The 16,760-nt window shown below is 39.4% G+C and overlaps 1 protein-coding gene across 2 annotated transcripts in view; it reads left to right on the top strand.

The window, feature by feature from the left end:
* The window catches only part of CACNA1C (calcium voltage-gated channel subunit alpha1 C), a 487,530-nt gene that overhangs the window by 295,729 nt on the left and 175,041 nt on the right, over window positions 1-16,760 (top strand). For both annotated transcript variants that reach the window (XM_050892845.1, XM_050892854.1), the window contains exon 5: window positions 1,027-1,166. In XM_050892845.1, the coding sequence (XP_050748802.1) occupies window positions 1,027-1,166 (140 nt within the window). The remainder of the gene's footprint in view (window positions 1-1,026; window positions 1,167-16,760) is intronic.

The raw sequence follows: 16,760 nt of genomic DNA, 5'->3' as shown, positions 1-16,760 counted from the left end.
GGAAGCTGCTTCCTGAAAGCTGATTTATTAAATCAAGTTCTTATTAACACATAGGGTGAGCCTTCAGCTCTGTCACAGAAGAACATTGTCTTTTCTGACTTGCTCTGCCTTTTCAAATGCATTCTGAGTGAGACATCTCCTTAAAGCAGCTACTCCTACTAGCCAAGATTAAGATTATACCATTAAGACAGGTACAATAAAATATTCTAATAATAAGACTCCTACAGTTTTGCACTTTCCCTAGCCAATGCATCAGGGATTTACAAATGGATACAAAAGCACATAATCTGACCATACTCCCTTATCTAAAAAATTGCATCTTGAAGGATCCCTGAGTTTTACACCAAGTTCTACCTGCAGCGACCTTGGTGAATCTCGATTCCTTGTAAAATGGGTGACAGATAATTAATGATTGGATTAATTATGGATGATGATTTTTTCCCCAAGGTGGATTGTTGGTTAATAAAGATAGCAAAGTATTGGCAGCAGAAAGAGCAAAACCTAAAATTTGTGCTTTCTTGCCTTTCCGCTCAAACTCCCACTAAGTACGTTCAGACTGTCTGGTAAGGACAGCCTGGAGGCTGCCTTCAGAATCTGACCCATATGCTCTGCTGTTGGTGACCCTTTAAATTTGGCACAAGGCATTGCCAGAATTGCCATTTTGAAGCACCCAGCATGCCCCAGCGCACAGGGCAGGGAGGACACCTCCACGTGCTAGCAGGCGGGCTGGTCCCCGTGGTAGTCTATAGCTGGCTGCAAGGAGCCATTAGGCTGAAGGAGGAGCATGTCGTGTTTATGCCTGCTCCAGAAACAAGTGTATTGCAAATGGTATAGACATCACCATTAAGCTATTGCATATGGGAAGAGTCTGTCTCTCCTCCACCATATGTGAAAGTCGACTGAGATGTGTGACATTCTTCACAGGTCTGTGAGATAGTTTGGGTGATATGATGATGATGATCTCTGTTCCTGTTTAGCCCAAGCCTTGCTGTCTGCCTACAGATTGTTTCCTCTTTCTTTTTGCAGGCTTTTTAGTGCAATTTTAGAACAAGCAACCAAAGCAGATGGGGGGAATTCAATAGGAGGAAAAGGTGCCGGATTCGATGTTAAAGCACTGCGGGCTTTCCGAGTATTACGTCCGTTACGGCTGGTGTCTGGAGTTCCTAGTAAGTAACGTCATTGTTTTTCTTTTATGTATGTCTGTGGTGTGGCATGGGGCAGGAGTAATTTATGTAACAATTTGGAAGATGGAGCGTGGTGCAGATTATTTTTGGTGTGTGGGGGAGGCCTTTTCTCAAATTAATGTATTCATGATAAACATGATATTAATCAAAGGATGACCAAACCAGAGCTGAAGGGGAATGGAAGTTTCATGGTAGGTCAATCTGATTGTGCAACCCTTATAAACAATGAAAGTGGGAGATCCAAGATTTTCATGATTTCAAGCAAAAGATCCTTCAAATAATTGTGAAGTCACAGTGCATTGTTGATATTACAAATACTTGACCTTGATGGAAATGCTGTATGGTCATTTGTGTTGATTTTGGAGGGAGAGGAGCTTTTTCATTAAAATTGCATTTTCTTCTTTGCATCTGATGTCCTGATCCAGAGCACTGGGAGCAATTTAGAACCAACAGGACTTAGGGCAATGACGCAGTCATGTTCTCTGTTAGTCTTATTTGCTTAAATTATTTGTAATGCCTCTGAGAAAGTCCTCAAGCACCTTTTGGTAGTCTAACATCCATTTTCTTATTTACAATGAAGGTATGAGTAACGGGAAGTCTGGTAATTCTGTTGTGGAGGTGGAATATGGACATCACAGTGTGGCAGGATTATATCATTTGGCTTGAGAGTTTGTTATAGGTGGGATCCACCGGCCTTTTGGAGAGAGGGTTAGTTGAAAGCTGTCATTGCTTTCCATGTTTATAGCAATGAGAGATGTAGTGAGCAGGACAGGAGTTCATCTTCTCTAGAATAGCTGTGAAGAGAGCTTTGTTTATTTTTATTTGGGGAGCTTGCTAGTTTGATATCTTAAAGTATTCTAACCTTAGGCATTCAAAGACCTTGAGTCAAGTTACCATAAACTCTGTGAGATCAGCTTAAAAATAATTATTTATTTGTTAGGAAGAAAAAGTGTGATGTTCTTTTTCTTTGGCTTGTTTTCTGACCCACTAGGTTATATTAGAGCCATGTTTGCAGGCTTTTCTCCACATCCATAAAGGGTAGAAACTTTTTAAATGAAAGGTGAGAATCTCTGTGGGAGGAACTGAAACACTGATACAAGCAAAAAAATACTGAGGCAATTGACAGCACTACTATTTGGTCTCACAAAAAGCCATGCTTGGTAACCTGTCTGCAAGGCCTCAGCTTGTGCCCAACTTGGGGTTACTTTGGGCATCAGTGGGTGAGTAGAAAATATTGGAAAGTAAAAGCTGTCTGTTGGGCAACTAAGGACCTTCCCCTCTGATACGGAACTAACATCCACTATTCATGCCACCTCTGTTAGGGATTACTGCAGTGGGTTGTTTCATGCAGACAATCATGTACCATGCCACACCTTCAATCCATGCAGAAAGCAGCTCTGCTTTTGGCCGCATTTGTCTCATGAAGCGTATTCTGTCTGTGGTCTTCAGTCTGCACTGGCACCCACTTAATTCCTGGCTGTAAATTAAGGTTTTGTTGTTCTTTCCTAGTCCTTCTCTGACCTAAGTCTTTTGGCACTTTCTAGTTGCATGCCCACTGTATGGTAAGGGGAAGGTACTCGAATTTAAACATCTATGAACTTGAGCATTCTCAGTGAGATGCTGCTTATGCTGGGACGTGTTCTGAGAGTTGTTCTGACATAGGCTGAGCTTAACTGTGCTTATAGTTCTTGCTTTTTTGATTCCCTTGTTCTTGTTCCTTTGTTCCTTTGGTTCTCTTGTGTTACCCAAGAGAAAGGGGTTTTGTTATTACTGTTCAAGTCTCTTCACTAGTGCTCTTAGAGGACTAGAGGAAGCTGAGGGAGCCAAATCTGACACAGTTCATATCCATACGCATATATGATCTTGATCCCACTGTAGATTACCTAATAGTCCATTTGTGGGTTTTCTCATCAAGGGAAGTATTTAATTTGCACCAGAACAGAGCTAGGGAGCCTGGTGCATGCTAACAAATATTTGGTCTAGACAATGAAACACCAGTCCAGTGTGAAGCAGGCAAACCATCAACTTGACCTGACAGGCATCCTCTATTAGTCTTTGTGGTTCTGACTAGGGACATATTTATTGAACAAGGCTTCTTTGGGCCTGTTGTGGCTTTTAGAAAGCCTGCTGAGGTCTGTAGCTAATACAGCCTCAATCTTCACTGGGCATTTTTTAATTGTACGAATGCCTGTTGATTAGCCTAGATAGACGTTATCACAACCATATGTATTAGAACGTAACTTTTCTCATGAGGACTTTTAGTTAAGATTGCCTAAGCCAACCATAAATAGTACATTACAAGGTTACAATATTACATAATAAGTTAGTGCAGAGGTTTAGAAGTCAAATCTCTGGGTCCCATTCAAGTTCTGTCCCCGAGACATCATTAACACCAGTGGGTGAGTTACCAACGTTGCACTTGCTGTGTTTTGCCATCCATAAAGAAATGCTTCCTTCCCCTTCCAAAATGTAGTAGACTTTTCCACTGTGAGGAGGCAACCCACACAGATTGGTCCTAAAATCACATGAATGTAACATGCACTGCAGTGTCTTCTCACTTAACAGACTCTGTAAGTGTATGGAGGCAGCATCTTGTTAGTAAGAGGAGATCCTCTGGGTCATTGGCAGGCACCTTCTGCATGGAAAGCCCAACATCTGCTGCTTGGCTTGAGGTCCAGATCTACCTGCCACTATTTGGAAAAAAAAGCATGAAGCACAATGATTTTTATAAACCAAATTTATGAAGCACATGGTGAATTTTTGCATGCAAATCTTAAACTCATCAGGATTGGGATTGGGAAATAGATTGTCTGAGGTGGAGAGATTGGCTTGCAGCATGGAATCATTTTTTCTGAGTCCAAAGGAGTTTGTGTGGATTTTTTTCTCTCTGGCTCAATCCATAGGAAATAATCCAATTTAAGAGGGACATTTGTATTCAGGTTCGAGCATTTAAAGACCTATTTCAGGATATAGAGACTTTCCACATAAGTATGATTAGAAGTAGGGGAAAAACATATGAATTTCCCCTAAAGTACATTACTAGTGTCTGCATCTCCAACTGTAGATGGAGACACTGAAGCAGAAGCTCAAGGTTTAACACTTTCAGAAGTGGCTTCTGATTCTATATGTCTCATATTGGCTACCAGTGCTAGACACCTGGGTCAACACAGGTATCTGAAATCTTCAGATAGATGGATAGAGGACGTTAGCCTCAGAGCTGAGAATCCCTTTTCTCTAAGTCCCATCCATGCTTAGTTCCTGGGACTTGGCTGTCTCTTGCCAGAAAACATCTCAGGGAAGAATTCAGGGACTGTTCAGCGCAGGAAGTGGTTCATCTGCAAGCAAAGTTGGTTCATCTGCAGGCAGACAAGCAAAGGTACCTTTGACAATCTTTGTTAGGATCGAACTGTCCCAGGCCCCAAATTACTTTAGTGTCTCCTAAAATCAAAAGGGTTTGAGGTCGTGAATTCAACAAAGCCTGAAGACTATGTCTGGATGACTGTCGTGGGCACATAAATATTTCATAATCTTTAAGAGAACAGATGATACTTTTATTCTCCATGGTTATATGGTGTCATGGCTTAATCCCAGTCAGCAGCCAAGCACCACACAGCTGCTCCCTCACTCCCTGTCCCCCCCTGCCCTGCTCCTGGTGGAATGGGGAGGAGAATTGGGAAAGAAGGCAGAACTCGTGGGTTGAGATAAGAACAGTTTAATAACTGAAGTAAAATATAATACTAACAACAATAATAATAATAAAATATAATACTAATGCTAATAATATTAGTAATGAAAAGGAATATAACAAAAGGGGGGGAGAAAAAAACCAGTGATGCATAATGCAATTTCTCACAACCCACTGACAGATGCCAGAGCCGCGATCTGCCCCTCCTGGCCAACTCCCCCCTGTTTATATACTGGGCATGACGTTCCATGGTATGGAATACCCCTTTGGCTAGTTCAGGTCAGCTGCCCTGGCTATGCTCCCTCCCAGCTTCTTGTACACCTGCTTGCTGGCAGAGCATGGGAAACTGAAAAGTCCTTGACTTAAGATAAGCGCTACTTAGCAACAACTAAAACATCAGTGTGTTATCAACATCATTCTCACACTAAATCCAAAACACAGCACTGTACCAGCTACTAAGAAGAGAGTTAACTCTGTCCCAGCTGAAACCAGGACATATGGACATTCACAAGACCACTTGTCATAAGGAAGGAGATAGACATTTTGTTTAAAAGATGAGACAGACATTTTTTACCAATGTCACAAAAACAATTCTAGCATCATGGGAGAAGCCTTCAAAGGCACTGAATTTAATGTCTTCGTGTTCCTATTACACCTTCAAAAATTGGTGTTAAGTATTTACACATTTCCAAGCAGTGCAATAAGGATTGATTGGTTTGGTTTAAAAAAAAAAAAAAAGAAAAAAGAAAAAAGAAAAAGACGTTTGAGTTCCTTTCTTGAAAACTTTTTTTGGAGTGAGAAGTACAGTTTTTGTTGTGACTATGTGAGGTGCATGGCAGAGCAGTAGGTTAGATAATTCCCAAGCTCTCATCCCAGTGCTAACAGTTACTTTGTGAACAAAATAAAATTTAAAAGGGATAATTAAGCAAACTTTTTTTTTCTTTTTTTTTATTTCTAACTCTTTTTAAAGTCGTACTGCTTCAGGAAAGATGATCCAGTCCCAGTCTGTTTAGCCTGGCATTAACTTGTAAATTAATGGTGAATATTTTCAAAAGCACATGGATGATTTAGGTTTCACAGTGATAAGCCACTTTTGAAAATCAGATGTAAGCACTTTATATCATTTATACACAGGCCAGACTTCACTGTTCAACTCTTCTGTTACTGTCATACTAACATAATTCTTGTAGTGCATACTTTATTTCAGTTGCTGAAATAACTTTACTGCTGGTGCGCCAAAGCAGTCTCCTTGTAAAAAAAACTTCACATGTGCGTTAGAGCGCACATCTTAATGAGGCATTAAGATCAATATATCAGTTTGAGAAAGGAGAGAGAAGGAAAACAATTCCCTTGACGGACATAAGTAGACAAGTGCAAAATCAGCATGTATACTAAAACTTAATCACTTTAGTGTCTTGGAAACTGTTACCCAGTATCTCCTTTGGCAGGAGTGTAAAGCATTGCAAAGCTTTCTAGGGACAGAATCACGTCAGTCCTTTTGTGTTAAGAGTTTTCTGTTGATTACTCTTCTATCTCCATTTTACATTATTACATAGTTTAAAACTTGTTTTAAACATTTTGTGCTTGAGGAGGGCAAAAAGAAGCATCCAATTCGGCAATGAAAAAGCATGATCCAATTAAAAAAGAAAATCACTCCTGACTATTGGAAAGGGCAATCAGTTACTCCTACACATGCTAACTCACACCCATTTAACTTATTAAATTCCATTTCTATCACCTTTATTCATGCTGCTCAATTATACCACCTCATACATGCTGTTCATCCTCTTTATGTTGTACTTTGTCTTCACGTAACTACATTGTTGCCACTAGTTATTGCCTATCTGATATTTGCCAAACTTAATTTATAAGCTCTTCTAGATAACTTGAAAGCCATATAATTTGAGTAGATGTTGTGCTCCATACTTGTGTTTCCAATGAGATCCTCTGCTGACCACCCAGATTCATGTAGGCAGAAGACCATGATATCCTTATCAAAGCTAGAGAGGAAACTTGACTGTTCCACTAGAACAAAAACTTACCATCTTTTTTCTTTTGTTTTTTAAAAAAGAACCACAAAAAACTAAGCCTGTGATGGGCTCAAGCTTCACTGGAGTCTCCTAGCAGGAGAGAGTTACTCAAAGGCAGTGTAGGTAGGTCTCTAGCACCAGTACTTACATGGTCTACTGGAGATGCAACAGTCGTATAACTGGCAAACAGAGTGTATGACCAAAAGAAGCTAAGTCAGACCCTCCTTATGACAGTGTAATGTCTTTCTGTCACTGAAACAACAGCATGTAACTGGCTGAGTATATTTTTTTAGTTAAAATGAAATAAGACCAGAATTTTCGTGCATGAATGCCTAGAGATGGCTACCTTTACATGTATTTAAATGACTGACTAGAGCAACTGATTTTTCGGAATGATGCTGCTGTTGAAGTCCATGATTGCTCTGAGTTCATGTGAAAATTGAGCACCTTCAGATAAGGTGAATGAAAAATTTAGACATATTTATATTTTGGTCTGTCTCATTACAATTAGTCCTCATTTGCCCTGCAATGCTCTTCTCTGTTAAAATTTACAGTGCTTTCTCAGTCCCAGCAATGTTCTCTACCCCATATTCATTGCAGTGTTTTCTCATCACCACAGTCATCTTCCATCCTTATCCCAAACTCTCTGGCATTAATCAGATTGTTTCTTTGAACTTTGTGGTATGTAGAAAAGTATCCTGTCTTTACTTGCAATGTCCTGATAGATCTGAGCCATTCAGGTGTGTATACACGATGCCACGTTCACCACATACAGCAATGAAGATGAGAGGTAAAAAAGCCCCTGAGGGCTCTATGAGAAGAATAATGCATGAGGAAAAAGTTTTACCCATTTGAGAGATTCTGGATTGGCAAAGTCATCCAGCTGGGTTTGTTGTTAATTTGCCATATTGTTGCAGGCAGGTGAAGCAAGGAAATCCTGGCAGTGATAGGACTGGATTTTTTTCTGTCTAAGTTTTGTCTGTGTGGGACACTGCCGAAGTACGTTGTGCATGCTAAATTACAGTCAGGTTTTTGGGAGAAGTAAGAGAAAAAGGCTTTCAAATGCTTACAAGGTATTTAGGCTATAGTCTACATTTTCCAATGAAGATTGTTCTTAACTCTAAGACTGGCAATATTTCTCTTTTTTCCTGCCCTTTTTTAAGGAATATGATCTAATCTAATAATTTCAAATCGTAGGGGAATTCTGTCTGTATGATCTCATAATTCAGAGATATCCCCAAATGAAAGAAAAATATGAGGGGACTTTTATAGCAAAATATAGAGTAACTTACAGAGTTTAAGACAGTTAGGGACATGTCAGAGTCACCATGGTAATCCTCCTAATGTAAGACTAAGCAAATCCTCTATCTCATGTTTGATTCCAGGACTCTGAATTTGCTCTTGAATGATTTATAAAAAATGGGGGTTTGATGTTTGTTGCCTATCAGAAGGCCTTTTAGTGCTGTGAGCTAGAAACTGGTACGATACTGAAGACTCAGTCTTCAACTACACCCAGTTTGGAGATAGTGTACCTAACCAAGGGGGAACAAACATAATGTTTTCTCTCTTGTGTAATCCTTGTAAAGCTGAATTTGTCTAGAGGCCAAGTTGAACTCAGGTGTAATTGGAGCATCCTCAAAGCCACTCTACCTGATGTGTGGAGAAGGCTAGGCCAGTAAATAAGGATCAAGCACCATGCAGAGAGCCCAGTTCCTGCTGCAGGCACACTGCTCCTGAAACCTTACGTTCTGCCTGAACTGTATAAAGCAGGAAGAATGAAATGGTGATTTTTAACTACCCTCAAATGCCCTCTCCCAGAGGAAATTCACTATTCTCATTTGTAGCATCATGTCAACTTGGGTGTGCCAAACCACTTTACTGGAGGGTGAGGATGGGACCTACAGCAACTCTACCTGTTGTTAGTTCTTTCTGTATCTCAGTGTGCAGCGGTGACATTTGCCTTATTCCATCCCCAGCACCTAACTGTCTGGCCTGTGATTGCCCTCCTGCTTGGGCTTGCAATGCCCTTCCCAGCCACTGAGACAACGCAGCTCAATATATTGCAATGATTCCCTTTTGCAGCCATTGAAATAAACACATCCAATGTAGTTATTTGGCTTGCCTTTGGGATTTTTTTTTTTTTAGTGCACAATCAAAATTTTCGACTGTAATTTGTCATTGTTTTCTGCACAGCCCAAGAAAATTAACACCACTTTATATAGTTGAGGAAATAGTGTAATTGAGGTCATAAACACAGAGAATTCAAGAAATCCAAAATGGCATCCCTTTTGAGAACCATGCATTTTTGGGATATGGCAAAAAAATGTGAGCCATTGCCTGTTTCTATATGTTGAATAGCATATATTAAGTCTTAAGTTTTAAGCAAATACTAACTGGCAGTCAGGAAGAGAATTTTTTTTTCAAAATGTGTATGCTTCTGGCAAAGTATAGTTGACAGTCATCTGTTTTGCACATGGTTTGCATTTATACACTGTCACTGATGGAGCTAGGGGCTTAAATTTACCCTCCTGATGCATGTGAGGTTGTGGTGTAAAGAGCATACCAGTGGAGAATTCTGGCTTGCCTTCAATGCGAGCAGATAGGAGAAGTGACCTGATCAAAGCTCCCAAAGTGTGAAAGGTTTGTGTGTAGGTACAAAAAGGGTAGAGTAAGCTGGAGGAGACAGTACGCTTGGCAGTTTATTGCCACCAAACCTATGTGATAGCAGTCATTGACAACAGAGGGAATTGCTGCAAATACATTTGGGCAAAATTTGGCTTCCAAATCTTAATTCTGCCTTAAACTTTGTTGTTGTTGCATTTAATAATGTCAGCTTTTGCCAAGTCCAGTTCCTTTCTTTTCTCTTGGGCTCTAAAAGCTGTAGGAAACATGCTCTCAAGCAGATTTCTTACGTTCTCCTTCATTCTTGAACAAGACTTCTCAACCATCTGTACCATCTCTGCAGCACATACAGTACCGTGTGAGGACAAGTTGCACCACCTTTCCCATGTCATTGCCTAGCTGTTTTTAATCTCAAGCGGCCAATTTGTTTTGCTTTCATTACAAATGGGAAGGGAGTGGAGAAAAAAGGAGAGAACAGTCTGAACCAAATGTCCTCATTAAGCTTATTTCTTCATAGTTAACTTAAAACTCTACACATGCTTACAAGTCCTTTATTTACTTAGGTCACTGTTACTCAAGGGAGTAATTTGATTCCAGCGTAGCATCTCCCATAGGTAAAGATCATTCCTGTGAGTAGAGCTTACACAACCAGGACCTAAAGCATGTTTCCTTGAGTGGTACAACCTGCAGAATGGTGTAATTTATAGCAGAAGAGGTTAACTCGGTGTAGCAAAAAGGGATTTGTCTTAGTAGAGAAGATTACTCACAGAGGCACAGACTTCTTGTTGTAATAAAGATTTCTGTCATATTTAAGGAACACCAATGAAAACAGGGAAATATTTATTATTTGATCTTGGCTATGTAGCTTTTTTAAAAATAACACTAACTACGAATGTACCCAATAACTGTGTCAGCCTTTATCCTACCAATTACTGTGCGTGCTGGCATGATTATTCAACATGTCTTCACAACAAAACAAAACAAAAAACCCCAATACCATAATGTGGGACCACACCAGGGTGTAGGCAGTCCCTTCCAAATGAAGAAAATAAAACCCACGCTGACATCAAAGAGCAGACGTGGAGATAGTCAAAAAATCCTAGCTTGGCTTAGTAAGAGGTTTTTCAGAAGTGCTCTGGATGGATCAGACTTTCTTTCTAGCACCTTTTTTTCATTCTTCAAGTAATGTCCAGAGTTCTCATTCAGAATGGGTGTAGGGCACGGCTCTGAGAGAGAGCCCATGCCATCAAGATGCTTGTCCTAAAGCATCTGAAAATCTAAGAATGCCATCTGCTGTTTCCTAAGAACAGTTTGCATTGTTGTTTAGATATGCTTTTGTCTGGACCATAAAGGAGCAGAAGTATACATACAGATTGTAGCTAACTGGTATCAGCAGGAGTGTGTTGGGTTCCCAGTTGCTCACTTGTAATTGCTGGCTGTTGCTGTCTCCGTGATGGGCGAGGGAAGATATTGCTGTTCCAGATCAAAATAGTAAGGATATGTTCTACTCTGTTTTCTTCTTACATTCGCTCCCAGATGACATCTCTACTGCATCTGATGTCATCCCAAGCTTACATCAAATGTCATTTCATACTTTGATTCCAGTTGGCTAAATTTTGTGTTGCTTATTAATTTAAGATCTTGTAATGAATGAAGTCCTTTATTCATTTTCTCTAAAGTGAATGTACGTCTATTAATTTATTACTGAACTGTTGGGACTTTTTAACATGCCTGAAGCTTTCTCATCCTCTCTCGAAGAGGTGACTAACACACACTAGGTAGCATTCATCTCGGAAGTGGGACACAAGAGAGTTCATAGAAGAGTGTCTTCCTCAGGACACAAGGGGGTACATGGAAGCTCTGTGACTCTGGCATCATTTGAATTAATTCTATTTGTCCCAGCCTTCCAAAAGCATTGTTAGATGCTTGCAGTCATTGTTGTGATTTTCACAAAGCATTATCAAAATATCAGCAAAGCACAGAGCAGCGGACCAGTCAGATAGTTCTCTCAACCAGTGAATACATTTCAAGTCTCCTGTTTAGTCTCCAAATAAATTATTTTTTTTTGGTGATGATCTGAATTTGTAATAATATTGCATCTTGTACAAGTGCTATAGGATGAAAAAAACCAAAGCATACTGAACTGAGAGGAGGCAAATCTGAGGAAATATATTTAAAAATTTCAGTGGCTACATAAATTTATTGGAGGCCTTCCCTCTTTAATCTAGCTTCTTCAAAATCAGCTACTGCCTTCCGAGTTACGTCTGCTTGATATTACTGTGCTAGTTTAGAACACGGGAATATTGGCTGGTATGAACAACTAATAAACTTTTCTAGGCTTAAGATGTTCACTGATGGAACAAATTTGTTCTGACCATGGGGAAGTATTGACCAAAGGCAAACTACAGCCCACCTAACTTGCCCATTCTCTTAACATTTTATCAAAGTTTTCTTTCTGCCAGGGAAAAGGGAAGGAGATCAGACATCTTTCTTAATCTTCCTTTTTCCCAGAAGCAAATCCAATTCCTGTTTAACACATGTAACAATAACCTATCCCATATGTGTTTTGCTCTTTGTTGCAACTATTTTTTCTGAGTTGTCTGAATAGCTATGCCTCTTATTTTTTCAGTTTTAGATTATCTTCTCCTGGTTTGCCCTACCACATCAATCACAATTCAGAAAACATCTGCTAGCTTTCTGCAAAGACTCTTTTTTTCAACTTCAGTAACGCTAAAGCTGCTCAACATTTTTACATCAGAAGCATTTTTGACAGAAAGTAGCTCATGGAATAAAAGAAATAGAAGAAATTATAAAAATTCTATTTGTTTTCTTTAGGCATGGAAAGATCTATAGAAATTCAATTTCATTATCAGATTACAAAACCTCCTCTCTAAATTTTCTTCAAGCATCTCATCTTTCAATCAGATACCATTCTTGCAGAGGGCTCCCCTTTTTGAAGGCAGTAGTACACACCTGGTGTGAGAACTGGGACATATCAAATGCTGTATATCTTAGAAGTATAATCTGTTGGTTTGTTTCTTTTTATGTTACTGTTAACACATTAAACTAGCAGCCTGGCTGACATTTCTGTCTTATTTTGCATTGATTGTTGGGTTTAGTGTTTTTTTCTGCAATAACTGTCGTTCCTTGTTGTTCAGCACATTTCTGCAATTGACGTTTTCTCATAGGTTGTTGCTGTACATTGGTTTTTAATATGTATTGGAAGTTACCAAAAGATAAATTTCCTTTTAATCAGGTTTGATGTCTTGGTCAGAAATCAAACCATTACGCCCATGTATCCATATACACAAGCTTTACAAAGGCCTGTTTTAAATCTAACAGTTCTGTTGATTAGTATAAACAGTGCCCAATGAAAGAATTTAGGGTTGAGTCTCACTCTTGCCCTCACAATATAAGTGAAAATTTAAACTCAAGCTTTAGCCCATCTTTTGCTTTTCACATTCCAGTGTTGAGATTGTTATTTCACTTCAAATCTTTACTTTGGAGGGGGCCAAATTCCACTCAGACTTGTATTTGTAGATTTCTGTATCTGTAAGGAATTTAATTTAGCTGTTTATTTTGCAGCAGGAGAGCCTTATGATTCCTCCTTGACAGCTTATTATATGTAAAAGGAAATTCAAAATAAATAAATGTTTAGTTCCAATGTATTCCAGCAATACATACACAGTCTGTACAAAAATCTTTTGAATTGTGCAAGTCGTAAAGAAAGTTACAAAGAAAGTAAATATCAATAAAGAACCATTCTTTCGTCTGACAAATACATCTTTGCGAAAACTGCAACCATTAATTTTTCTGTCTAAACATACTGGAGGTTACCTAGTGAGCTAAAGGAGATTTTGCTTATTATATCAGAAGGTATTTTTTCCCGTAAAGTTATTTTATTATCTGATGCCTGCAAACAGAGTTTTAAGTCTAATCAGATTTATAAAAATCAAAAGCAACAGTCTTACTAGTGTGGAAAAGAAAAAAAGCTGGAGTTTTAGATATTCTGAGATAGGACTGATTAACCACTGAATAGATGAGTCCCTAAATCCAAACTCTCTTCTTAAAGCTAAGAGGCAAAGTTGTTCAGATGTCTGGCCATAGCATTGTACCATGCATTTCGTACCAGGATTTTGGCATTGTACCATGCATTCTCATTAACAGCACTTTTAGTAATTTAAAAAGAGAAAACAAATCCCATGTGTGCATCAAGACAGTAACACAGCAGTGATCACATATCGTGCAGTTTGCATAAATTCTTTCATTACCTGATCAGGTAACTTTCTGGTTTTAGGTTCTTAAAATATTCCTGAAAACCCTGTATGACTGTGATTTTGAGAATGTCATGCTATGTCTCTCCAGAGCTTAGTCCCGTCTATGCCCACTAAGCACTGTCCAAAGTTAAGAGGTGGAGTGAGTTTTCTTCTCCAGGGCAATATAGCCTGTCTTTGTCATATAAAATGCTGCACCTCCCCATAGATAGCCATCTAAAGAGAGCGTTTTAGGGTTTACCCAGTATTTTGTTGCACTTTTTCTATCATGAGAAGGTAAAACTTAGTGTAGCTCATGGTATGCCGGTTATGATAGGCTTGGAGCGTTTAACCTGCAAGAAGATCAAATTTTATCATCAATATATTTTTCTCCAAGTACTACAAGACTGTAATATTATCATCCCTGGATGCACTTTTACATTTGCAGGATCCCTGTTAACATTTGTTACCTTGCTAGCTTTTACCATTTCTAAACCTGTTCAGAAGTGGTAAGTTAGAAAGAGCATCAGGAGAAGGAGCTCGGACAACTGAACGACTATTATTTACAAGACAGAAAGGACTTTTTAGCGATGAACAAAAGGGGCCAATGTCCACTTACCTGAGGAGCTATAAGAACAAACAGTTAAAAATAACGCTGTTCAGGACCCTGAGAATTTGGCGACTTTACAAAGGCATTTGTAACCCAACAGTCATTAGTCCTCCACTTAAATGCTGGCACACTCACAACTGAGACCCAAGTGCTTTGAGCCCATTTCTGTTACCATGATGCTTTAGCACTTACAGGTGTCCATAGTGCCTTGTTTCAAAAACTGCATCCTTAGGACACAGTAATTACTGAGAGCTGTGTACAAACAGCATTTGGCATTCTGAAAGCTCTTTCATCATTATCTCAGTTCAGAGGTTACTTAACTATTGGTTTGGGGGGTTTTATGCTCACTTGACCAAACTAAAGACAGTACAGCATTTTGACACATTCCTATACAAGTTTTCTGACTGAATCCTGTGACACAGGACTAGATCAAAATTTGCTCCTGTACTGGAGCTTGAAAGACTGTTCTCTGTCACAGCTGTGCTTGAGCATGAAGAATTAAAAAAAGTGGAAGTGTGATGGATCATTTCACTGAGAACTGGTGCAGTCTTCTGGCTTAGGCTGTCATTGGTTTTGCATAGCTCTGTAGGGAGAGGGACGAATAAAAGTTCTTCCTAGTTGTGATCCTTCACAGTGATTAAGTATAGATAAAATCTTAACAATGAGCCCAAGAACAGTTTTCTCAGAGAGTCCATGATCATCCTGTCAGCAGAAAATCAAAGCTGTTTCCTGGGAAAGGGTGACAGCTGATCCTTGCTGGCCTAGGAACTGCCAGGGCTCCTGCATGCCCTTTTTCTGCCCTACTTTCAGCCCATCTTTAGGAATCTTTGTCTGGCAGTGAATGCTTGACCTCATCCTCCCCCCTCTCAGCATAAGACTACTTTAGAGTGCACTGTGGTCCTTGTTCAAAACAGCCTCAAAGTTAGCTTTCCGAACTTCATTTGTGTTTTTGCTCAAAATGGTCTTTTTTCTGTAACGTGCAATTTTCAGTAGGCAATTAGTTGCCTGTTTTCTCTCCATGCTCCTTCTCTATATGCAGGTAGCTGCATGGGAGGGACACTACACCTTTTTTTTTTTTTTTTTTTTTTTTTTTTAACATTGAAAGTCTGTAGATCTTGCCTGGACCTCATCCTCAGCCGAACTGAGCTAAGATCAAATGGCTGGAGAATAAAGTTGAGCTTCTAGGAACTGCCTAATGCGTTGGGACTGGAAAGATGAGCAAGGCCGGCTGAACAGCAAGCAACTTTATAAGAAAGTGAACACTTACTTTGAACAAAAAGCTATTAAAAAAGGTTAAAGCCCCCAGGAGGGGAGAGGGATGCTTCTATGAGTGGTAGTAGAGGTTTCTTCCAGCAGAGAGGCAAAGAGCTTGAGGCAGTGTGTACATTTATCCAACCATCCTCCTCAGGCACCCAAAAGCTGGGGCTGTGTGGCCACCATGCTGAGGGCAAGCTGTGTTGCTTAACTGTCTAAGTTAAGTCACTCTGACAAGCAGAGAATACTGAAGATGAATTGCTTCCCAAGAGAAAAGGATCCAGAAGGAAGAGCTGGGTTTTGTTGTGCCTTTTGGTTTTGTTCTGCTGTTCCTTTCTTGCCTCAAAGGATGAGGCTAGGACAGTATTGCAAGACTTGACAAACATAAAACAATTATGTTCACATACACATGCCCGTTTGTATGAATCTCCTTGTGTGTGTGTGTATATTTCAGTTTGAAAAGTCAATGAAAACATGGTTTGAAAACAGAGGAATGAGAACATTGGGAGCAGATGCCAAAACTTTCTTTTTCTCTATTCATTGCAGCACACGGTTTTGAATTGTATGTATGTTCGTGTATGTTTAAATGGCATTACCTACTCCAAAATAGTCACTGCTCAGCTTGAAAAGTGTCTTTCCTAGTTTTTCTTTCTTTTCACTTCAGCTAGTTTTCTGTCCTGTGTCGTGTCTTTCCTTCCTATTCCAAGACCTTCTCTATTATTCCTGAAATAGAAATGACATCTGCAGCCCCAAGAATGCTGCACTACACCCACAGAATTTGCTTTATCTAGCAATCTGCCACTAATATTTTGAGACTCTAGCAAGACAGTAAAGGACTACCTCCCTGAATTGTTACTGTACGGCTGTCCTTAACTGAACTACGCCTTATGAGTTCCCTTTGCAACACTGGTGAAGAAAGTCCTCAATGTTTTCCCTCACAAATCATTGCAGATGTACTTATCTAAGATATCTTGCCATGACTGTGGACCATTTTGTGATAAAAATTTCTATCTTTTTCCAGGCTTCCTTTAAAATTGGTATAAACCCTTTCATATTTATAAATATTTAATATTTTTCAGTTTTCTTAGCCAATGCCTATGTTTATTAAATGATAAATATCCA

This window comes from Gymnogyps californianus, chromosome 1, assembly GCF_018139145.2.
Source record: "Gymnogyps californianus isolate 813 chromosome 1, ASM1813914v2, whole genome shotgun sequence".
Classification (NCBI taxonomy): Eukaryota; Metazoa; Chordata; class Aves; order Accipitriformes; family Cathartidae; genus Gymnogyps; species Gymnogyps californianus.
This window is presented reverse-complemented; position numbering and strand designations above follow the sequence as displayed.